The sequence below is a fragment of the Oncorhynchus keta genome, chromosome 23, assembly GCF_023373465.1.
Source record: "Oncorhynchus keta strain PuntledgeMale-10-30-2019 chromosome 23, Oket_V2, whole genome shotgun sequence".
NCBI lineage: Eukaryota > Metazoa > Chordata > Actinopteri > Salmoniformes > Salmonidae > Oncorhynchus > Oncorhynchus keta.
Window position 1 is genome coordinate 39735156 of NC_068443.1, and position 21416 is coordinate 39756571.

General features: G+C 42.2%; 1 protein-coding gene across 9 annotated transcripts in view; it reads right to left on the reverse strand.

Annotated features, from left to right (window-relative positions):
- Positions 1-735: 735 nt before the first annotated feature.
- LOC118402309 (fibroblast growth factor 12) overlaps positions 736-21416 on the reverse strand; it is a 72449-nt gene continuing 51768 nt past the window's right edge. For 3 of the 9 annotated variants that reach the window (XM_035800414.2, XM_035800408.2, XM_035800409.2), the window contains 2 exons: positions 5671-5869; positions 736-4586 (listed from right to left, as the gene is read on the reverse strand). In XM_035800414.2, the coding sequence (XP_035656307.1) occupies positions 4474-4586; positions 5671-5869 (312 nt within the window). In that variant the 3' untranslated portion in view covers positions 736-4473. Of the gene's footprint in view, positions 4587-5670; positions 5870-18931; positions 19043-19165; positions 19491-20082; positions 20183-20885; positions 21089-21416 lie in introns of those variants that run through there. The other 6 variants (XM_035800412.2, XM_035800411.2, XM_035800413.2 and 3 more) reach the window with 4 other exon arrangements.

The window sequence follows — 21416 nt, forward strand, 5'->3', positions numbered from 1 at the left end:
ACAAATGGCATGTTCAACTACTTTCCCTTTATGTGACAAAACATGCATTATATAATGTAGACAGAAATTGCTGTGAAATATCTTTTCAATAACCTCAAATATTGTATTTTTAGCTGTTGGAAACTGGTGTACAAAACCAAAAGTAAAAAGACACAAAAACAAAACTTAGGAAGAAAAGCATAGAAATAGCACCCGTTGAAAGGATCCACCGCTTATCAGACTTGCTTTCAATAAGAATGACAGATCTACAGTATAACTCCCATTTCTATGTGTATTTGGATGGGTCGAACACAGAGCTACATACTGGACTTATAAAGGTTCATACATTTTGTTTTAAACAAACTATCACTTAAACATAGTAATAACTGATTAATTTGTTCCAGTACCCATGTCAGAGTTGGACATTCATTCAATCAAAAGTACAAATCTATCCAGATCTATAGACTAAAACATTGTGGCGCAATACTACTCCAGTCTAGCATAGAAATTAGCACAGCTTGAAAATGATTTCATCAGGGAGAGCCAGGGATAAAAGAGCTTTCTTTGAAGTCAAAAGATTGTTTTTTTCATTTTTCTTTTTCAAATCTAATGAATGAGTTAGACAGTGTGTGTGAGAGAGAGAGAGAGAGAGAGAGAGAGAGAGAGAGAGAGAGAGAGAGAGAGAGAGAGAGACTGTATATATACATATGCCATTTGAAATGTCTTTATTCTTTTGGAACTTGTGTAAGTGTAATATTTACTGTTCACTTTATTGTTTATTTCACTTTTGTTGATCCATTTCACTTGCTTTGGCAATATAAACATGTTTCTCATGCCAATAAAGCCCCTTGAATTGAATTGAGAGAGAGAGAAGGGTGCAGGCCTTTTGTGAGAGGTGTCCATGTGTGTGAGTGAATTGTGTGCCTGTGTACATGGGAGCAAGAGAGATTAGAGCGATAATTGAGTCTATCTTCCCCTCTCTCTCTGAGAGTGTGTGGGTGTACACTCATCCATTGTTGAAGTGCCACATTTCTTTCAGGTGCTAACCTAAAACAAGGGAGAAAATCCAAATATAAAAAGAGAAAACTCAAACCCCCCCCCCCAAAAAAGAAACCGTTCTCTGTGCAGCAGTCATCAGGCTGAGAAGACAGCCCTGAAAGTCATATGGGGCCTTCATCCTCCTCATTCTCCTTGCAGACGGTAGGGAAAGTCTGTTTCCATGACAACAGTGGAATTCAGGGGCGCAGGAGCGCAATCCCAAAATGACACATTGGACTCGAGCCTAAATGATATGATAAATCACCTTCACTGATTTGATACTGGGCGCTCTCTCGTACATAAAGGATACTACACGAAATCTGGGAGAGAGGGTAGAAGAAGTTATACTCTACATGAAAGTATTTTTGGGGATATTGTCACCAGAGGGAAGAATACAGTGCACAAGGCTATCAACAAGAACACAGTGGTACAATAAATTAGTGAAAGCTTTTGATAATGTATTTTTTATTCTTAAACAATCACTAACTTCATTCTGATTTTTAAATATCAATGCATTTTTTTTTTTCATCTCACAATTCATAATGCATATATGCCTGTGTTCCATTTATGGTGAAATCATTTGCAAACTTAAACATGAATATAATATCTCTTCACATAGTATTGAGCCCCTGCGCTGTCACTCTGGCATTTTCATTTTGTCCCCCAAAAGTGCTCTCTTAGTTCACTCGCATATCCCCTATTTTACTCTCACTCCCTATTCTTAACCTCTCATTTCTATCTTCCCTTCTTTTCTCTGCCAGCAGGTTATGTAAAGTACATCCTTCCGAGTAGAATGAAGTTGATGCTGATCCAAGGTCAGTTTTGCGTCCCTATCCCCTAATGTTTAAGGTTAGAACTGAGGAAGAGTAAGCCGATTACTAGATCTGTGCCTTTGGGCAATTTAAACTGGAGCAACTACTGCAGAACTGAGCCCAGCTCTCTCCTGATCCCAGTGGAAGACTTGTGCTGGTCTTCTGCCATGACCTGCCGCAGTTAAATGAGGAAGTGTCTGACATGACACCCTGACATCCCCTATCTCATGCCCTGGCCAGATCCCAAGACTTCCAGACCCCCCACTCTGCCACCAACACCCCTGACCCAACCCCCCCAAGACCACACCTTTGGCCAGGCTTTGTGCATTAGGTGCTGGGCAAGGGTGGCCCGCCTTGTTGTCAGACTCCGTTCATTAGACTGGAGTGGGACTTCCTGAGTTAGGCGAACAATAGGATCAGTGGACATGGTGACTTCTCCATCTTGGTGATGGGGGTGATTCCTCCCAGCCTTCCCTGCTGGTTTAACCAGCCTTTTTACTCTTCATATATACAGCCACTCTCCTACATTTGATTTATGAAATGGCGGGGGCTCATTTCCACAATGCAGCAATCGGCTCATTTCATGGCTCACAAAACCTACTGAGATGGAAGCCATTGGGATGCCGGCCTGTAAGTACAAAAAAGTGAAATATTTACAGACTCTCAGGGCAAAAGAACCTTCCGGCATCCACATTTTGTTTTTGTTGGTTTTGGATGACTGGGCTCCTTCCCATTGCATTGTGCTAGGTTATTATTGATTACAGTGTCGTAGGAGAAAGGGTATTGATGGAAGAGGAGGAGCTCACAGGGGCTTTGTCGAAAAGTATCTTAAAACAATTCCTTTGTTTCTTTTCCCTCATTGGCCACAGATATAAAGAGACTAATTACATAAAATGAATGCGCTACACCCCATCAACCGATTATTGTGACATTTCTAGTCTGCTCAGTGTACTGATAACAAAGATAAAGACACAAGGAGAGGAAGCTTCTTAAGAGTATTGGGACTTGGATAGCTTTCACAATCACCTTAGCCCCAAGCAGCCTGAGTCCGCTGAGCCCTTACACAAGCCACAACAACATGCCTTCCCAAGGACATTTTCATGATTTATTTGTACCGACTAAAAGCATTCTCTGACGCACTTCGAAGAAAGTCTTGTCAAAGCTCATAAAGAGGTGAAGTAGACCTGTTCATGAAAGAATCCTTGATTGGTGGATGCTAGCCAAGTTTCCTTTACTGGAGAGAATATTGCATTTCCCCCCAGGATTGGCAAACCCAGACCTTATTAGAAAGAAATGCCCTTATTAGTACTGGCACACCAAACAAAAACAACCAGAAGCTCTATCAATCTTTTTTTCCTCCTGGCTATACCCACTTTGCCAGAGTATTAATAATATTACAAGGCTATCCTTTCCCTCTTGACCATTAAGTTCACAGGACTGGATCATTGAGAGTAATGGTGCATTCAAACGGTCCTCGGAATCGAATATTTCCCAGTTGGTGAAGTTGTATATACAACATGAGTGCTTTCAAGTGCTTTTGAAGTCAGAATAACTCTTCAACCAATGACATTCTTGCTAGATGGCTAATCTAGCTAACATTGCTTATGTTGACAATATGTAAAACTATATACTGTATGGATCCACCGAGCTACATGAATCAGATGGTTACGGTTGTAAATGGCTTTCTTTTATCGTCTAGTGGTCGAAAAGGTGAAAGGTCACACCTCGTAAACTTCAGTATCTTCATTCTGGACCGCGTTTCCCACTTGGAACTTTGAGGGTCGTTCAATCATTATTTCTGGGTCGGGAACTTGTATTTCCACATTTCCATCCGCACTCGAACGCACCATAATATGCTAGAGGACTACTATGAGGCTTGGTGGAGTAGCCGCCATATTGATTTCAGTTGTCTTGTCCTGTCATATCAAAGAGTATGTGGACATAGGAGATATTCCACACCGACAGTACATCACCTGAGCAAAAGCCATCCCACTCAACCATTCCTGTTCCTACCGAGCCCACCAGCGACTTCTCATATATATTTGTTCTTTACCCTCACACCAGTGTATGCAGTGTGAAAGTGCAATCAATGTCAAGCAATAAAAAAATACCAACAATTTTTCATGTCTACAGTCTCAAACGAAAAACAGAACACCCATGATACTAAATTGGGATGAAGAGTTATCAACACATAAGTAATATTGTTATTATTGGACAACAGTAACACAATTAAGCATGTGAGGGTGCCATAGCATTCATAAAATCAATGCATGGGAAATGAAACATGTCTTTAAAGCTAATTTTTCACAGCTTAAATTGGAAACGATAGATATTTGTATTGTGAAGAGACCACCATTCCTTTGTCACAGCTTTTTTTTTCTTTTTTTTTTGCATAAAACGTAGGTCAACTCCTGATTGAAAATGTTTGTCGTTGTTTTTTTTTGTTTTCCTCTGGGTTTATCTTGATATTCGTCTAAAAGATTTTCACAGGCGAGAGTTCAGTTTTTTGTCATCTTGGGTGTAGCTCCTCCCCCTCGTGGCGGCCCATCCCTTCAGAGGGCATGTTGGTGAGGGGGTCTGTAGCCTCTCTCCCCTCTATTTAAGAGAGGGGGGACCCGGGCCCCCCACCCTTGGGGCCCTGCTGCTAGGAGTTCTGGTTGACAGCTTTCCCTCCGTTCATGGTGGGAGTCCCTGAGCTCTTCCTGGAGCGCTGTTTCTCCTCGATCTCATGCAGCGACGGCTCCCTGTACATACACACTGCACAGAGTGTATGTAGTAGAGTACGAAGCAGGAAGCAGTGGGGGATAGAGGAGAACATGGAGGACAAATAATGAGGAGATGGATGGGCAAACAGAGAGACAAAGTCAGATCGAGCTCAGGGACTCCCACAGAGTGTAGGAAGTTACTCTTGGGACCTGTTTTGGAATAAAATATTAAATATCTGTCCTTAAAAATGTAACTTCCTGTGTTGGGTGGTTACTCTTTCACCATGGATATGTTGTAGGTAATTTTGAGACCTCAGATACTGCTGGAATGTCTACTAATGGCATGTCCAGGTTTTTGGGAGTAATAACTCAGGTCCTTTATAAACAGGTTGTTTATAAAGTATAGATAGTGCTTTCTTTAGGTCTGGTAGCCTACTGCAAACGTCTAATATAAATAAGTATTTATATTAAACACCTTTTACATGGCCTTATAAAACAGCAATACATTGTTTAAAAATGCATGAATAACTAGCTTACTGACATAAAAAAAAGTGTAGGAATAATGAATACTAAAATGGTGGGCAGACTATTTCTAAAAAACATATACATTATTTATCACTGGACATAATTATAAAGTGTTACCCACTTGTGTGAGTATTTAATTGGTTCCATTGTGCAAAGTAAATAAATACAGCTAAAGTATTTGACCACATAGGTCAAACATTATCCCCCAGGGGCCATGTTTATAAAACCTTTTGTACTTAATATTAGAATGAGGAAAACTGTAGCAGCAGTGTGAAGAAATACAATTTGTAAAATGAGTACCGGTATACACTCTAATAATGTCGTGTATATCACAGAAAAGCGTTTCGTTTATAAATCAAGGAATGTCATGCAAATCCAAGTAAATCACTTATTTCCGTTCGTCAAGTTCAAGATTTATAAATCACAATGTTGCTGTGGATTTCATCGTACGCACAATGTACGATCAAATCTGTGCGTGAAAATGTTTTTTTTTCTTTTTTAAAGAGGGCCCTGATTTCACCATATAGGGCTTCAACCAACTTACTCCAGGCGATCAAAACCTGCAAAAGACAATACACAGATGAGACAGCAGATTCATTCAGATGCCTTACCTTCAATGGGCCTGGGGACAAAGTGTGAGGAGGGCTTGGTTTTCTTGACCCTGTTCCCCTTCATGACCTGGCCTTCCTTGGTAAGGCCTAGAAACCAGGCCCGACCGGACTCCTGCTGCCGGTACACAGTGGACGAGTAGATCACGTAGTAATTCTCAAACACCGACTCCTTAAACTTGCACTCCGGCGTGAACATTTCCTGTTTTGGTGCCAAACAACAAAGGGAGTTTGTTGTTAGAGTAATGTTCATGAAGTCGGATCAAAGTTCAGGAAGTCGGATCATGTTCAGTAGGGAACATCACCCAAAATGTTTTGCCAACGAAATTGGAAATCTGTGTTCTTATTAGACAAAGTCAGATTTCACTCCCACGTTTCAAAATGTTTTCTCCCCACTGAACATGACGAGGCAAGTTGAGGGTTGTTATTGCGGTAACGAGATGGTTTGAGTTACGAGACGTTGGTGATCCACAAGGCATTCTACAGACAAACGGACACAGGTCAACAGATGATTGGGAGGGATGGGCGGAATACACAAGCCTATGAGAAATCATCTTTGGATTATATTGTTTTGAGGATGATATTGGGTAGAAGGCACTGCCGTCATTCAAATCCAACAAAACTCCATTGCCAAATGGAGATGGAACTAGCTACTGTGTGTGTGTTGACAAGGTTTGGTTGGGTTCTCTTGGATTGGTGTATCAGACTGTGTATGGTCCAGGTGAATGAGTTTGTTTGGAACTGCTGGGCTAAGTGATTCAGCAGTGTGTGTGGTGATATTTCATTCATCTCTGTCTCCTTCAGGGTTATGTGCCCTTTTAAGGATGTCCCTTTGACTGACAGCCCAATTCTGCTCACTGCAGGAGATGTTCCACAGGCAAACTTGTGTGTGAGTGAGAGAGTATGTGTGTGTGTGTGTGTTAGAGTCAGAGAGAGATGCATGTTTGTGCATTCAAGCCTGAATATGAATACTTAATATGTGAATAGGTGCGTGCATGAGACTGCATGGCACTATCGCAGACTGTTTGTGTGAGTGCTCGTTTATAACACCTGCCGGTGTTCGACACGCGGCGGCAGTCTGAAGGACTCTCGGTGCGCGTCGGGCGTGTAAGCCGGTCAGCAGGCGTGTGACTGTGGACGGGCCGCAGTGGGGAGTTGGAGTGGTCGGTTTTATCTGGACCTGATGACACTCTGTCAGAAAACAGACGCCTCTCTATGTGGGAGGTCGCGGGGTCACATCCTTCCTGTCCCACGGTGGGCAACTCAGCCAGGGTTCCTCCACCTCCATCTCCCTTTTTCCCCCATCTATGCCAAGGTCCCCTCACACCTTGCTCCCACACCCCCGAACCACCCCTCCCTTTGTCAAACACACGGACATATTCTAAAATCCCCTCCAAACTTGGCCACAAGGACATCGCTCTATTATTGTCTAGTATTCCTGTAGCATAGCAGGGAAGGTTATACGGTGCGTAGGAGGCTTCGATGGGGAATGATAGAGGTGTGTATGGTATTTGTTATCTTGTATGTTGTTGAATGGATAGTGAATGGGATGGTGATAGAGGTGTGAGATTGTAAGGACATGAGCGTACATTGTGCACAAGTTTGTGGGGAAAAAACAGGTATAAACAAAGAGATAAGAACCCACATTTGCATTAACACACACGTACACAGGTCTTGTGCCGTGCTAAAAGTTGGCTCCTCTGCCAGGAATGCATAATGAAGAGAAGCTGTTACTAGCTCACCGAGGAGGGTAAAAAAAAACACCCCACCATTTTTCTGAGTAACAAGCTGTGCTTGGAGAGTTTAAACTGATTAAAAGGACGCTTGTTTATATTCAGCCCCAATTCTGAAGGAGAAGGAAAGAACTTGTCAGTGAAACTGGGCACATGAGGGGGCTCTCACGTGCCTCCATTACGGGGCATGGGGCAGGATAAACAACTAGCCCGGAGCCCAGTGGAGAAACAGTGGAGAGAAAACAACTGGTAAATGCAGGAGGAGCAGATATACACTCTAAGAAATAGTTGTGATTCGATGAACCCTAGAGATCCTCAAGGAACCCTGGAGTTATTCAAGGAACCATTCCAGAAGAAACCCTGGACTGAAGGCATGGCTTAGTAGGTGCGTGGCTTTCAGCTAGATCTTTTCAGGCCACCGGTGGGAGTAAATGCCCTTCCTGTTCTGTTGTATTGTCATCACATGTTAAAGTTGAACACTGACAGTTTTGTAGCTTCAAATCCCAAAATGTAAATAGTTACCACTTTATTACCATATGTAATCAGCAATTTTAACATTATGTTCAAACATGTAATATGTGTATATATTCAAGGAAATTGAAAGCTGCAGTGTACAAACTTAACATGAGGAATAGGAATTACATTTACTGTAACGGGTGGCCAAAAAGAACTAGCTGACAAGCCACGCCTCCAATAAGACATGACTCCAATCTTCTGATAGGCTGCCACCTCTACAATATATTATTTAAAAGGTTCAAAATTCAACCCTTCCATCATAAAAAAAGGTTCCGGTTTGAACCTTTACATGGGGGCTCCTCGAGGAACCTTTTTGAACTGGAAAGGTTCCTCCAGTGTGGCAATGTTTAGAACCCCGAATGGTTCTTCCAGGCTCCTTTACTTCTAAGAGTGTAGAGCACATAGACAGGACAGACAGACGAGAGATAGAAATAGAGTAGATGGACAGAATGGACACGAGTATACAAACAAGACCGAGTGGTCTGTACATGCGGAGCTTCAACGTATACTGTATGTACAACAATAGTCAGACGGATGCGTAGATATATGCACAGCATGTGGTGTAAACATGGTAGACCAAGCACACAGTAAGGGTGTAAATGTAAAGTCGTTTGTGGAAAGACTGAGAGTGAATCCAGTTCAGTTAAACAGACTGAAATGGAATGCAGTTCAGTGTAAATAGATTAAGGCCGGGATACGATCCAACAGTACGTTGTTGTCAATGTGCCTTTTAACAGCAATGTTCCTGTGTTCACAGAGATCGCATTCCCAGGAAACGCTGTATATCTCGGCTCAATCAACGCACAAATAGATGGATTCCCAGCCTAAGAGTGAATCCAGTTCAGTGTAAACTGACAGAGAGTGAATCCAGTTCAGTCTAAACTGACAGAGAGTGAATCCAGTTGACTCACCAATATAAAATCCTGTGTTGCCTGCCTAGCCCATACCTTTCCTCAGGCTTTAGAATTCCCCTTCTCATGTTGAAACCATACAGCAATTGAAACAACATCAGAATATAAAGGCCCTTCAATTTAATCTGAATCGAGATTTGTTGTTCTGCGGGTCTGAATCCCCTCTACTCGGTATCATTACTATTCCAGCTCGGAGCTGTACCACTCTAGTCTAGACAGCTACCTCAGTGACATTGGGAGTGTGGGAACGACACAGAACCCACAAAGAGGACATATATTACACAGTTAGTGACCAAACACACACACTCACAAACGGACACAGACACACATGAAAACGGACACAGACACACACACACACGCACGCAGACACACACACACACACAGAATTTACAGCAAGAAATATTTTTATGGGGCTCCCTCTGAGAGAGAATGAAATGAATAGTTCTGTTCCAGTGTTCTCTCTCTAACAGAAGGCCACCAGGCTACATCTCATTAGTAGCCGCAACACAGTCTTATCGCTTTATCAGACTGCAGAGCTTGCATCTTCACAGTAATCCTCTCCATTCCACATACTCACATCAGTCTTTGGTTGGAGAACAGAGACACTGCACAGCACTCCCTCGCAAAAAATGATATTTTCTCATTTGCGGTGTGGAGGCCCCATCCCTAAAAAGAAAAACTGGAGTCTTGCCTTCCCCTCCTCTCCTCTACGGTTTTACTGCGGCACAATTTTTGGTCTCCGGCGGCACAGGCATAAATAAGAAGCAATAAAGTCAGTGGGTGATTGAGAGAAACAATGGGAACAATTTAGACACCATTTAGAAGGCCAGGTACAACAGGAGAGAGGGCAGATGCAGGGTGGGATTATCAGCAGTCTGTGTGTGTGTGTGTGTGTGTGTGTGTGTGTGTGTGTGTGTGTGTGTGTGTGTGTGTGTGTGTGTGTGTGTGTGTGTGTGTGTGTGTGTGTGTGTGTGTGTGTGTGTGTGTGTGTGTCTGCATGCTTGTGCGTGCCTAATGGTATGTAATGTGCTCGAGTGATAGGTTGCACACAAACGGTATGCTTTATGTAAGGCTTTGCGTTTATAAGGCTTCACTTTCATGTGCACATGTATGTTGCTTGAGAGTGTAAGTGTGTACACGCCCCCTGTCCCTCAGTTAAAGATAGATGCTTTTTGAAATACAGCGGGCGAGTGGTTACTGCTGTGCTGCAAAGTAGGTCACAGTGAGTGTTATAAATAATGGAGATCTCCTCACTGGAGATGAACCCCCACACCTCCCAGCTCTCAACACTCAACATCACCCTTCAAACCAACATCAGCATTGTTGATCATCGTTCTGGATTCCAAGTCCATAGACTGTAGGACACCAAGGCTAGCTACAGTACTCAACATCTACAGTACTCAACAGCTCCAGTACTCAACAGCTCCAGTACTCAACAGCTCCAGTACTCAACAGCTCCAGTATTCAACATCTACTCAACATCTACAGTACTCAACAGCTCCAGTACTCAACAGCTCCAGTACTCAACATCTACAGTACTCAACATCTATAGCACTCAACAGCTCCAGTACTCAACATCTGAACTATGTAATCTCACATCCACACTGCACTTACTGATAGTCAATACACTCAATACTTCAACATATACAGTACTCAAAATAACACGCAAAAAGTCCTACGTTTGTTGTTTTCTGTTGAAAAAGTTGAAATATGGTGGCCGTTTTATAGTGCTGAGTGATAAACCGTTTTTTAAACAACTAATTGACCGACTTCAGTTCAATTATTTTAATTCCACTTCGCTCCGTTTTTTCTTCTTCTGTGAGCTCAATGTGCCGTTTCTATAGCAATAAATCAGATCAAGCCTGAACTGTGCGATGTAGTATTGAGTTGTAGTTTCCAAGAGGCCAATATTCAACATAGTTTAACTACAATGACCATAATCCATTGTGCACCTGCCTACTTGTCCGGTCTGTGTGGAGCACTGAGCTACATTGCCGTGAAAAAGTATTTGCCCCCCCATTTCCCTATTTTTTTATACTGAATTATCAGATCTTCAACCAAAACCTAATATACCATCATGCTTGACCGTTGGATTGAGGTTCTTACTGTGGAATGCAGTGTTTGGTTTTCACCGGGCATAATGGGACCCATTTCGTCCAAAAAAGTTGACTCGAGTTTGTCAAAAAAGCACCTGGATGATCAACAAGTCTCTTGGAAGAATGCTCTATGGACAGATGATTCAAAAGTATCACTTTTTGGATGACATGGGTCCCATTATGTCTGGCGAAAACCAAACACTACATTCCACAGTTAGAACCTCATAAAAACGGTCAAGCATGGTGGTGGTAGTGTGATAGTTTGGGGATGCTTTGCTGCCTCAGCAACCTGGATGACTTGCTTAATAGAAGGAATCATGAATTCTGCTCTGTATCAGATAATTCTACAGGAGAATGTCATGCCACCCCTCTGTGAGCTGATGCACAGTTGGGTGGGTCATGTAGCAAGCCAATGACCCAAAACACACAATCAATTCTACATGGAAATGGCTAAGAAGCAACCAATTTGAAGTTTTGGAATGGCCTAGTCAAAGTCCAGACCTAATCTCAATTGAGATGTTGCGGCAGGATTTGAAACAAGCAGTTCATGCTTGAAAACTCACAAATGTCGCTGAGTTACAGCAGTTCTGCATGGAAGGGTGGGCCAAAATTACTCCACAGAAACGTGAGAGACTGATCAACAACTACAGGAAGTGTTTGGTTGGAGTCATTGCAGCTGAAAGGTGGCACAACTAGTTATTGAGTGTAAGGGTGCAATTACTTTTTCACACAGGGGTATTGGGTGTTGCATTGTTTATGAAATAAATGAAATAAGTATGTAATGGTTGTTATTTGTTCGCTTGTGTTCCCTTTATCTAATGTTAGGTTTTGGTTGAAGATCTGATAACATTCAGTATCAAAAATATGCAAAAGTAGAGAAAATTCTAAGAGCAGTGTGTAGCAGACAGAGCAAACAGAGAAGAGAGAACGAGCGATCGAGAGGGATAGAAAGCATTTGCTTCGCGAGGTATCTCTACCTGAAAATACAGGATCTAAGTGATTGATAGTTGATATTCAGCGCTCAATTATGCCTTATTTACTTAGATCAGACAGTATATTGTCAGACAGTATAGGCAGCATCTCTATGGAGACGAGATGTCTTGGACTTAAATAATTAAGTAAAATAAATAAAATAAAACTAGCAGTACTAGGCAGTCACTACCATTCATTGTATTTTTGTCCTTGTATTGTTTTATTCTGTGTTGGTACAGCATTCAACCCACATAACGCATTAAATGAAAAAGTCACAATAAAAAACACAGAAATTGAAAACGGTGATTATTGTTGAATAATCTAAACGAAACCGAAACGTGGTGATATTACCTGGGGTGAATGCAAAGACTTGAACCCAAAATTCTGCCACCATTTATCTTTGTTGAACAGCTGACATGATATCATTTATGTTCTTAGGTGGAACTGGTTTTCTTGAACATTGCAGTAAGTACCACTATTCCCCAAACTTTTCCATAAAACACTCCCCAGTGAGAAAATTGCTATATTTAAAAAAAAATCTGGATAACATCCCACTCACCCTGTATATATATATAAGTAACACAGGTACGCTCTTCACTATTGCTTTATATATATATATCCTCCCCTTCAGCTACACTGACTGAAGTGGATTTAACAAGTGACATTAATAAGGGATCATAGCTTTCACCTGGATTCACCTGATCAGTCTATGTCATGGAAAGAGCATGTGTTCATAATGTTTTGTACACTCAGTCTATTTTACTTGCTCTGAAAAATGCAAGCCTCTGGCCAGGGGGTTAACTTAATTGCCTTCCATGAGGTGTTACCAATTACCAACTTAAGCTTGTATAAAACCACAGATGTCACTTTCTTTTTAGCCAAGCTCTGAAAACATAACATGTAAGCTCACAAAAGTTATGTTGTTACACTTAACAATACATTTGGGGTCCAGAAATGATCTCCAGGACGATAACCAACCTTAGAATATAATTACTCAACTGAAAACACTTAACTTTCCAAGATACCCTCTTCAACACTGACCTTAACACCATCAAGCAACATCACACCGATCACTCAACACCCTTTCCCAAAGATCAGTGAGATCACCAACTCCAACCTTCATCTACAATCCTTTAACTCGCACTCACACCCAGCCCTTCTCCAAGTTCACAGGTCAAAGAACCAAAGAAACACTGAAACTTCTTCCCACTGGACCCTCTGGTCCGGAGCACAGGTGGGGGGGGGGGGGGGTAGAGAGGTAGGAGGATACCCCTCTGTAATTACTTCCCAAGGGGAACACAACACTGCAGCTCTGGTCTGATACATCAGAAAAGAAGAGCATTAGAAAAGCCACGCAGACAGCAACACTTGAAGAGACCATAACATTTTTAAAAAGAGTGAAAGAAGTTAGAATGTTTTGCCATTCCCTCTCCTTATACTCCTTCCATTATGGTGAATAACGTCTCCCCATCCACTACATGTGAACTATCTCATTCGTGGTAGCATGAGCAGCATGCCTAATGCCATCAGAGGTCAAGTTGACTCCATTGTAAACCCCAATGTGATGTCGTTAGACAAATTTTGAGGAAACCACTTTGCACTTAATATACCCGAGCACTGTTTCTTAAAGTGATTTTGTCGTCATTACTCAAAATGAGAATAGTCACCGTGAAAAAACGTTTTCATTATCATTAAACTCTTTATGAAAATACATTATGTGTCACATAAGGCCTTATTTTGAGGCCTAGCAACCTCCAACCGGAATTTTGAAACCCTACTTGCATGTCACATTATGCTGGCTTGCAAAGTATTTGTGTAATTCCTATTGGAATCCAGCCGGAGTTAGAGATATCCAACACTTGGAATTTTTATGCACCTGAACAAGATTGCGCCGATAGACATGATCGCCTCGTTCCTGGCTCCTAAACAACTTTGCATTAAATATATATGTTTTGTGTTACTTCTCATATTATTACATCAGAAGGTTTAGGCATTATTACATACAGCTGGAAATAACTTTTGGATACTATGACAGCCCTCAAAGAACTTCACTGAACTTTATGCAAACTGGAAACCACATATCCTGAGACCGCATTTATTGTAGCTGGAGAGTTTAACAAAGCAAATTTGAGGAAAATGCTACCGCAGTTTTACCAACATATTGCCTGTGTTATTCGCACATGAAAAACATTGCTACTATCCCTTCTGGGACGGCTACAAGGCCCTCCCCAACCCTCCCTTTGGCAAATCAGATCACGCCTCCATTCTGCTCCTCCTTTCCTATAGGCAGAAACTCAAACAAGATGTACCAATGGTAAGGACTGTCCAACGCTGGTCTCACCAATCGGAATCCATGCTTCAAGATTGTTTTGATAATTCCGGACTGGGATATGTACCAGGTTGCCTTCGAGAATAACACTAACGCATATACTGACATGGTAACTGAGTTCATCAGGAAGTGTATAGGGAATGTTTTTCCCACCGTGACGATTAAAACCTATCCAAACCAAAAAAACATGGATTGATGCCAACATTCACACAAAACTGAAAACGCAAACCACTGCATTTAACCACGGAAAGGTGACTGGGAATATGGTTGAGTAGGAACAGTCCAGTTATACCCTTGTAAGGCAATCAAACAGGCAAAACTTCAGTACAGCGACAAAGTGGAGTCACAATTCAAAGGCTCAGACATGAGATTGTGGTTGGGACTCTAGACAATCACGGATTATAAAGGGAAATCGAACCACGTCGTGGACACCAATATCTTTCTACAAGCTAAACACCTTTTCCCCCCACTTCGTGGAAAACAGTGCTGCCGATGTGGGCCAGCACATCTCCCGAGGACAGTGAGCTCTCGTTCTCCATGGCCGACATGAGGAAGGCATTTAAGCGTGTTAACCCTCGCAAGTCTGCCGGCCCAGACGACATCCCTAGCCACATCCCCAGAGCATGCGCCGACCAGTTGGCTGGATTGTTTACGGACATATTCAATCTCTCCCTGTCCCAGTCTGCTGTCCCCACTTGCTTAAAGATGTCCACCATTGTTCCTGTACTCAAGAAAGCGAAGGTAACTGAACTAAATGATAATCGCCCTTTAGCACTCACTACAGAGTTCCAAACTGCCTCTGGAAGACACGTCGGCACAAGAACTGTTCGTCGGGAGTTTCATGAAATGGCTTTCCATGGCCGAGCAGCTGCACGCAAGCCAAACATCACCATGTGCAAAGCCAAGCTTCGGCTAGAGTGGTGTAAGGCTTGCCGACATTGGACTCTGGAGTAGTGGAACGCACTCTCTGGAGTGATGAATCACGCTTCACCATCTGGCAGTCCGATGGACGAATCTGGGTTTGGCAGATGACAGGAGAACGCTACCTGCCCCAATGCATAGTGTCAACCCTAAAGTTTGATGGAGGAGGAATAATGGTCTGGGGCTGTTTTTCATGGTTTGGGCTAGGGCCCTTAGTTTCAGTGAAGGGAAATCTTAACACTACAGCATACAATAACATTCTAGACGATTCTGTGCTTCCAACTTTGTGGCAACAGTTTGGGGAAGGCCCTTTCTTGTTTCAAGCATGACAATGCCCCATGCACAAAGCAAGGTCCATACAGAAATGGTTTGTCGAGATTTGTGTGAAATAACTTGACTAGCCTGCACAAAGCCCTGACCTCAACCCCATTGAACACCTGGGTATGAATTGGAACGCTGACTGTGAGCCAGGCCTAATAGTCAAACATCAGTGCCCGACCTCACTAAAGCTTTTGTGGCTGAATGGAAGCAAGTCCCTGTAGCAATGTTCCAACATCTGGTAGAAAGCCTTCCCAGAAGAGTGGAGGCTGTTATAGCAGCAAAGAGGGGACAAACTCCATATTAATGCCTATGATTTTGGAATGAGATGTTTGACGGGCAGGTGTCCACATACTTTTGGTAATGTAGTGTGGCTTAGCATTAGCTCATCATAATCAGTACAACTTGCCAAAAAGTATTTTACACACATTGTATGTGTCCATTAAAATCTATGCAAGAATCGGAATGCATGATTTGTCACCCAATACTTGAAAACGTGAATAAAACTGTAAATACATTATGCTCCACTAGAAACGACAACACAACAGAAAATAAGGCACTTAGGAACGCATACATGTCCAAAGTTATTATTTATAAGGAAAACAGCATTTGAAGTCAATGTGAGCGGCAGCCATAAAACACGCTAGGGGGGAAAAGTTTGTGCTCGACTGCGCAAATGTCTGCATACTTGATCTGCGGAAACACTGTGAAAGTGTTTGGGCTCTCCTCGAAAAGAGTTTGTCCGGCTTCGTAACGCCTCAAAGCCTTCTACGTGAATTCACGAGGAGGCGGAACACACCTCAATTCAAACTGTTTTGAATTTGACATGTTGAAACACAGCCTATAAATAATTAGCGGTTTTGGTTTGAGGGCAGCACGGGTTTAACTATCCGGTTCGGCTGTTTGCCAAGGCCTCTGTGATCTGCCAGGTCATGTTAATTTCCCATGATGCATGTCTGGAGAGACGGGCCACCGTATACGGCTGCTCTCTGTTTAATTACAATGGGTCTTTCAGCCACTACTGTAAAAGCCTTTATGGCTTCTGACAGATTCCTTATCCTCTTTGTGTAAGGGGAAAGATTTGTGCTCCGGCCCATAAGAGTGATGGTGAAGGATTGTGTAGCAGAGCCTTAAAAAAGCTGCTGTTTGACACTGGGGTTAAAGTCCGTCTGGCTCCCAAGATGATGGTAATTGAATGTTTTAACCTGACTGACTATAGGGGAGAGGTCGGAGAAATGCGGTTCCACTGTCACAAACTCTTTAAATGAGCTTTGCATTGAGTTAATGTTTGTTAAATTACTGTTTAATTCAACTGTAATGTAACGTACACAATAATGTGTGATTTGTATCCTTTAAGTTTAAGTGTGTTTGTACTGTTTGGTGTGTATGTGGTCATTTATTTGTCTCTGTATATATATATTGTGCATCTGTGATTGTGTGAGTATATTTGCAAAAGTATTGGTGAATTTATGTATCTGTATGTGAGTGTACTAGCATCATGTGATTATGAATATTTTAGCATTCTTATCTCTATTTATGGATTTATATACATTTGTGTGGATATGTGTGTGTGCGTGCAGGCATACGTTTGTGTATTTCTGTTTAACTTGTTACCACCAGAGACGTCGAAAGCCGAGCTACCCTCTCTGACAGACTCATCACGGCTGAGCAGTGATCAGATGGCCATTACAGCCGCACCACAAGTCCCTCAGCAGTCAGACACTCCTGGGGGACCACATACGCCTCTTCTCCCCGTACAGTCTAACGGGATTAGAAAGTTGTGCTGCTGTCCGTTACGTAACCAATCTGAGATCCTCCTCTGCTGCACCACATTCCCACAAACGTGCTCAAGGCATGCATTCGTCACCAATGGGAACAGCTATGACGCCCTCCCCAGCTATCACACACACATTGTATCATCCTACATTTAAAGAACGACTGACCTTCCTGATTTGGCCTCGTTTTGAAGTTTGGTCATTAATAAAATGTTAGCGGCTATGACTGAAGCCAAACGAGAGTTGTCTTGGGGGTGTGGTTTGATGTGGGTGTTTCTTGGGTGTGTCTTTACCATCCATTCAATCACAACAAACAAGGCAGTAGTGAGTACAGTGAGGTAAACTAAGCTAGCTTTGTTATGGAGAGAACGAAATGTTGAAGTGAAGGACTTCTCCCCTGACTGACTTGTTATCTCAAGGTGGTCAGCTAATTCAGTTCTATGTGTAGGCTAAAGCCTGGGCTGACCTTATGTTTAGCCAAGCTGACAGCAGCTAGCTAGTATAGCTTGGGGATAGCTGTAGCTGTCTAGCCTATCGAGCTTATATTTCTCTGTGAAATCAGTTTAAGGCAAGATAGCAAGAGCCAGTGTCTGGTATGCGTTTCACAAGACACTTGTTCTAGAACACCTTGCTACCAAAATAGCTTGCAACTTAGTTTCAATGTTTCATCACTTCATGTAAAGACATGTTACTGTGGAAATGGTGTCAACTGTGAGTTCAATGCCCGGTCTTGAGTCAGCTCAGCTCTCCTACAACACTAGTTCTTTAACTGGCAGAATTTCTCGTCTCGTCTCTCCTTATGCCTGCTGTTAGATATCTACTAATATCCCAACAGGTGTAGGCTACATGTCAACTTCGCACAAATATCGCCAAGCTTGAGTGTAGATACATTTATCAACAACAAAATTGTGTGTTCGTGTTAAAGACAAAACATTTTATGCTGTAAATATCATATTGATGTGCTGATTAAGACAGTATGCCTACATTTGCCTAGCAAATAAAAAAATCTTGTATGTAATTGTACAACTTCAGCTGTCTAACCAGAACTAGAATGGCATTCTATTTGTCCAAATCTGATGTACAGCTCTCTGGGTGAGGTTCTGTCTTCATCACCCACTGGAGACTTGAAGTCCCTTCAATCTATGTAATGTTTTAGACGGGGACAGGAGAAGTGGAGTGCATGACACTCCATCCCAGATGTGACAGAGTTTGCTTCAACCCATGGGTCCAGTAGGCAGAGTTCAATAACTACTGGAGGATGGCGCACTTCTCATACCATTCTGTAGGCTACTGACCAATTCAAAGCTTCCTCCAGAAGGCTAGTAGCCTAATCAGTAATATTAGAGGAGTGCAATTGCTGAACTTGTTACATTTACATTTGATATTTTAGTCATTTAGCAGACGCTCTTATCCAGAGCCACGTACGTAGATAACGTTCAAGTGTAACAGTTCCATGTAGAATAAACCCTACCTCAAATCAAATTTTGATTTGTCACATACACATGGTTAGCAGATGTTAATGCGAGTGTAGCGAAATGCTTGTGCTTCTAGTTCCCACATTCTCACATAACACTATAGAAGCAGTGTTCTGCTAATATAACAATGTGCAAATATTATACCTTTCTGTGTGGTGTGTGTGTATCCCACATGGATAGTACAGTCCGATTCAATAATAACAAAAGACCACAACAAGTAATAGATATGTTGTATAATTTGAATGCTGAGTGCAAGATCTCTGTCCTGGTTCAGACATCAGTATCAACCTGAGGACTCCATTTCAAAAGCATCTCTTTCTGTCCTCCATCTGTAGTAAAACAAGGACGAGTTGATGAGTGACATGTATTGAAAGAGTGATAGTGCATCACAAGTATTTAGTCATATCTTATTACTTATCAACTTTTGCCCCTTCTGAGGTGTTTGCCAATACCTGATGTCTATGGGAGTGTAGATCGGCTCCAGGTCCCTCTTGTCACAGATACTGGTCATAAAGGAGCCTGACTTAGGCTCCTATATCTGACCCGGCTCGTATATCAGAGGGAGGGAGAGAGAAAGTCAGTCACCATACAGTCATGGAAGCCAACAGTAAATACACTTGTTTAACATAGCCAATCAGAGATTATGATTCACAGCTAATTCACAAGGGACACGTGCCAGCATGGCACTGACTGGTTGACATTACTCACTCAGGCCCAGGAGTAGTCCATTGGCACAGTGGAAGCGGGCACCTCCTTACAACATACAAGACACACATACTGTACACAAATCAAAACCAATTGTATTTGTCACATGCAGTGAATAAAACATGTGTAGACCTTAGCGTGGGATGCTTACTTACAAGCCCTTATCCAACAATGCAGTTGATTAAATAGAGTTAAGTAAATATTTACAAAATAAACTAGTGAAGAAAAATAATAATAAAAACAATAACTAGGCTATATACAGGGGGTACCGGTACCGAGTCAATGTACAGGGGTACAGGTTAGTCAGGGTGATTTGTAAAGTGACTATGCATAGATAATAAACAGCGAGTAGCAGCAGTGTAAAAAGTAAAGGGTCGTCAATGTAAATAGTCCAGGTGGCCATTTTATTCATTGTTCAGCAGTCTTAAAGGCTTGGGCGTAGAAGCTGTTAAGGAGCCTTTTGGTCCTAGACTTGGCGCTCTGGTACAGCTTACCGTGCGGTAGCAGAAAGAACAGTCTATGACTTGAGTGGCTGGAGTCTGAAAATGTTTCGGGCCTTCATCTGATTTTTTGGGGGGACTTCCTCCATCATACAGCACTGGTTACATTATCAATGGTGGTTAGGTGAATTCCAGGACTTTTAACCAAATCAAATGTGACCAACCTTATTCAAGTGTCCTCCATTACTCTGAAGCAGGACTGGTGTCTGGCCACTGCCTCAGCCTTCTGTAACAGCTCCTGATATGGTAGGTTTTGTACTTAGCCTGTGAATGAAATAAAAATATCATCAATAAACATTTAGCGAGAAAAATAACTTACTTTAGTTTGAAAGTAATTTATATGCTAATAGAGGGGCTGTCACGACAAAATAGATTAAGGCCGGTGATGCTGACACAGTTAATATGCAACCAACTGTGTACTTTGCTGAATGCTTGCTGACAAGAGCCATAGCTATATTTATTTTTGCCCTAGAAAACACACAATCAACTTATATGAGAACAGGCATGTTGTTTTGGGTTAGCAGACGGAGACCCCAAATGCTAGCTAACTCTTGCAAATCAGGGTAAGTTATAAATCTTTGCGTGAGTTGAAATGAGTTGGCCAGCCAGCTAACGTTAACTAGCCAGTTCGAGTTGAAACATTATTGAATGCAAGCTTGCTACATCCTCTGATTAGCTAGCAAGCTAGTGCCCAAGTGCCTGCCCTGTATTGACCCTAAATGCCAATGGGCTACAGTTAGCTGTTGTTAGCAAGGTAGCTAGCTAACATGAGCTGCATATCTTCCTCGGACAAGCTACATCACATTACACGTTAGCTTCATGCATTTAGCTAGCTACAGTACAGTATCATTCCTCTTTCATCTGTGGTATCATAGCTAGCCTGGCTCGCTAGCGTTATCAAAAAATGTTGTATAACCAAACGTCGCTACTAGCTAGTACCAGCTATTTACTTTGCTAAAGTACTCACCAACACCAGCGGTTATACGGTTGACATGCGGCAGAAGTGACCGTGTCGGAGGTAATCCATTCCTGGCCATTTGGCAATATTGTTGAAATGCATTGGAGGTTTGCATCAACTTTATGGAAGCCAATTGTCCCTCCAATTTGCCGAGTGAAATGTGCGTGCGTGGCACCCATATGCAAACTTGACAACAAATGTCCACATGGCAGCTGGGGAAAGACCACAATGTGTTGTCTCTGGGCAATTGGGTATCATCGGCAAAAGTGGGCATGTACAGTTGAATTCGGAAGTTTACATACACTTAGGTTGGAGTCATTAAAACTCGTTTTTCAACCACTCCACAGAAACTATAGTTTTGGCAAGTCGGTTAGGACATCTACTTTGTGCATGACACAAGTAATTTTTCCAACAATTGTTTAGACAGATTATTTCACTTATAATTCACTGTATCACAATTCCAGTGGGTTAGAAGTTTACATACACTAAATTGACCGTGCCTTTAAACATTTTGGTAAATTCCAGAAAATTATGTCATGG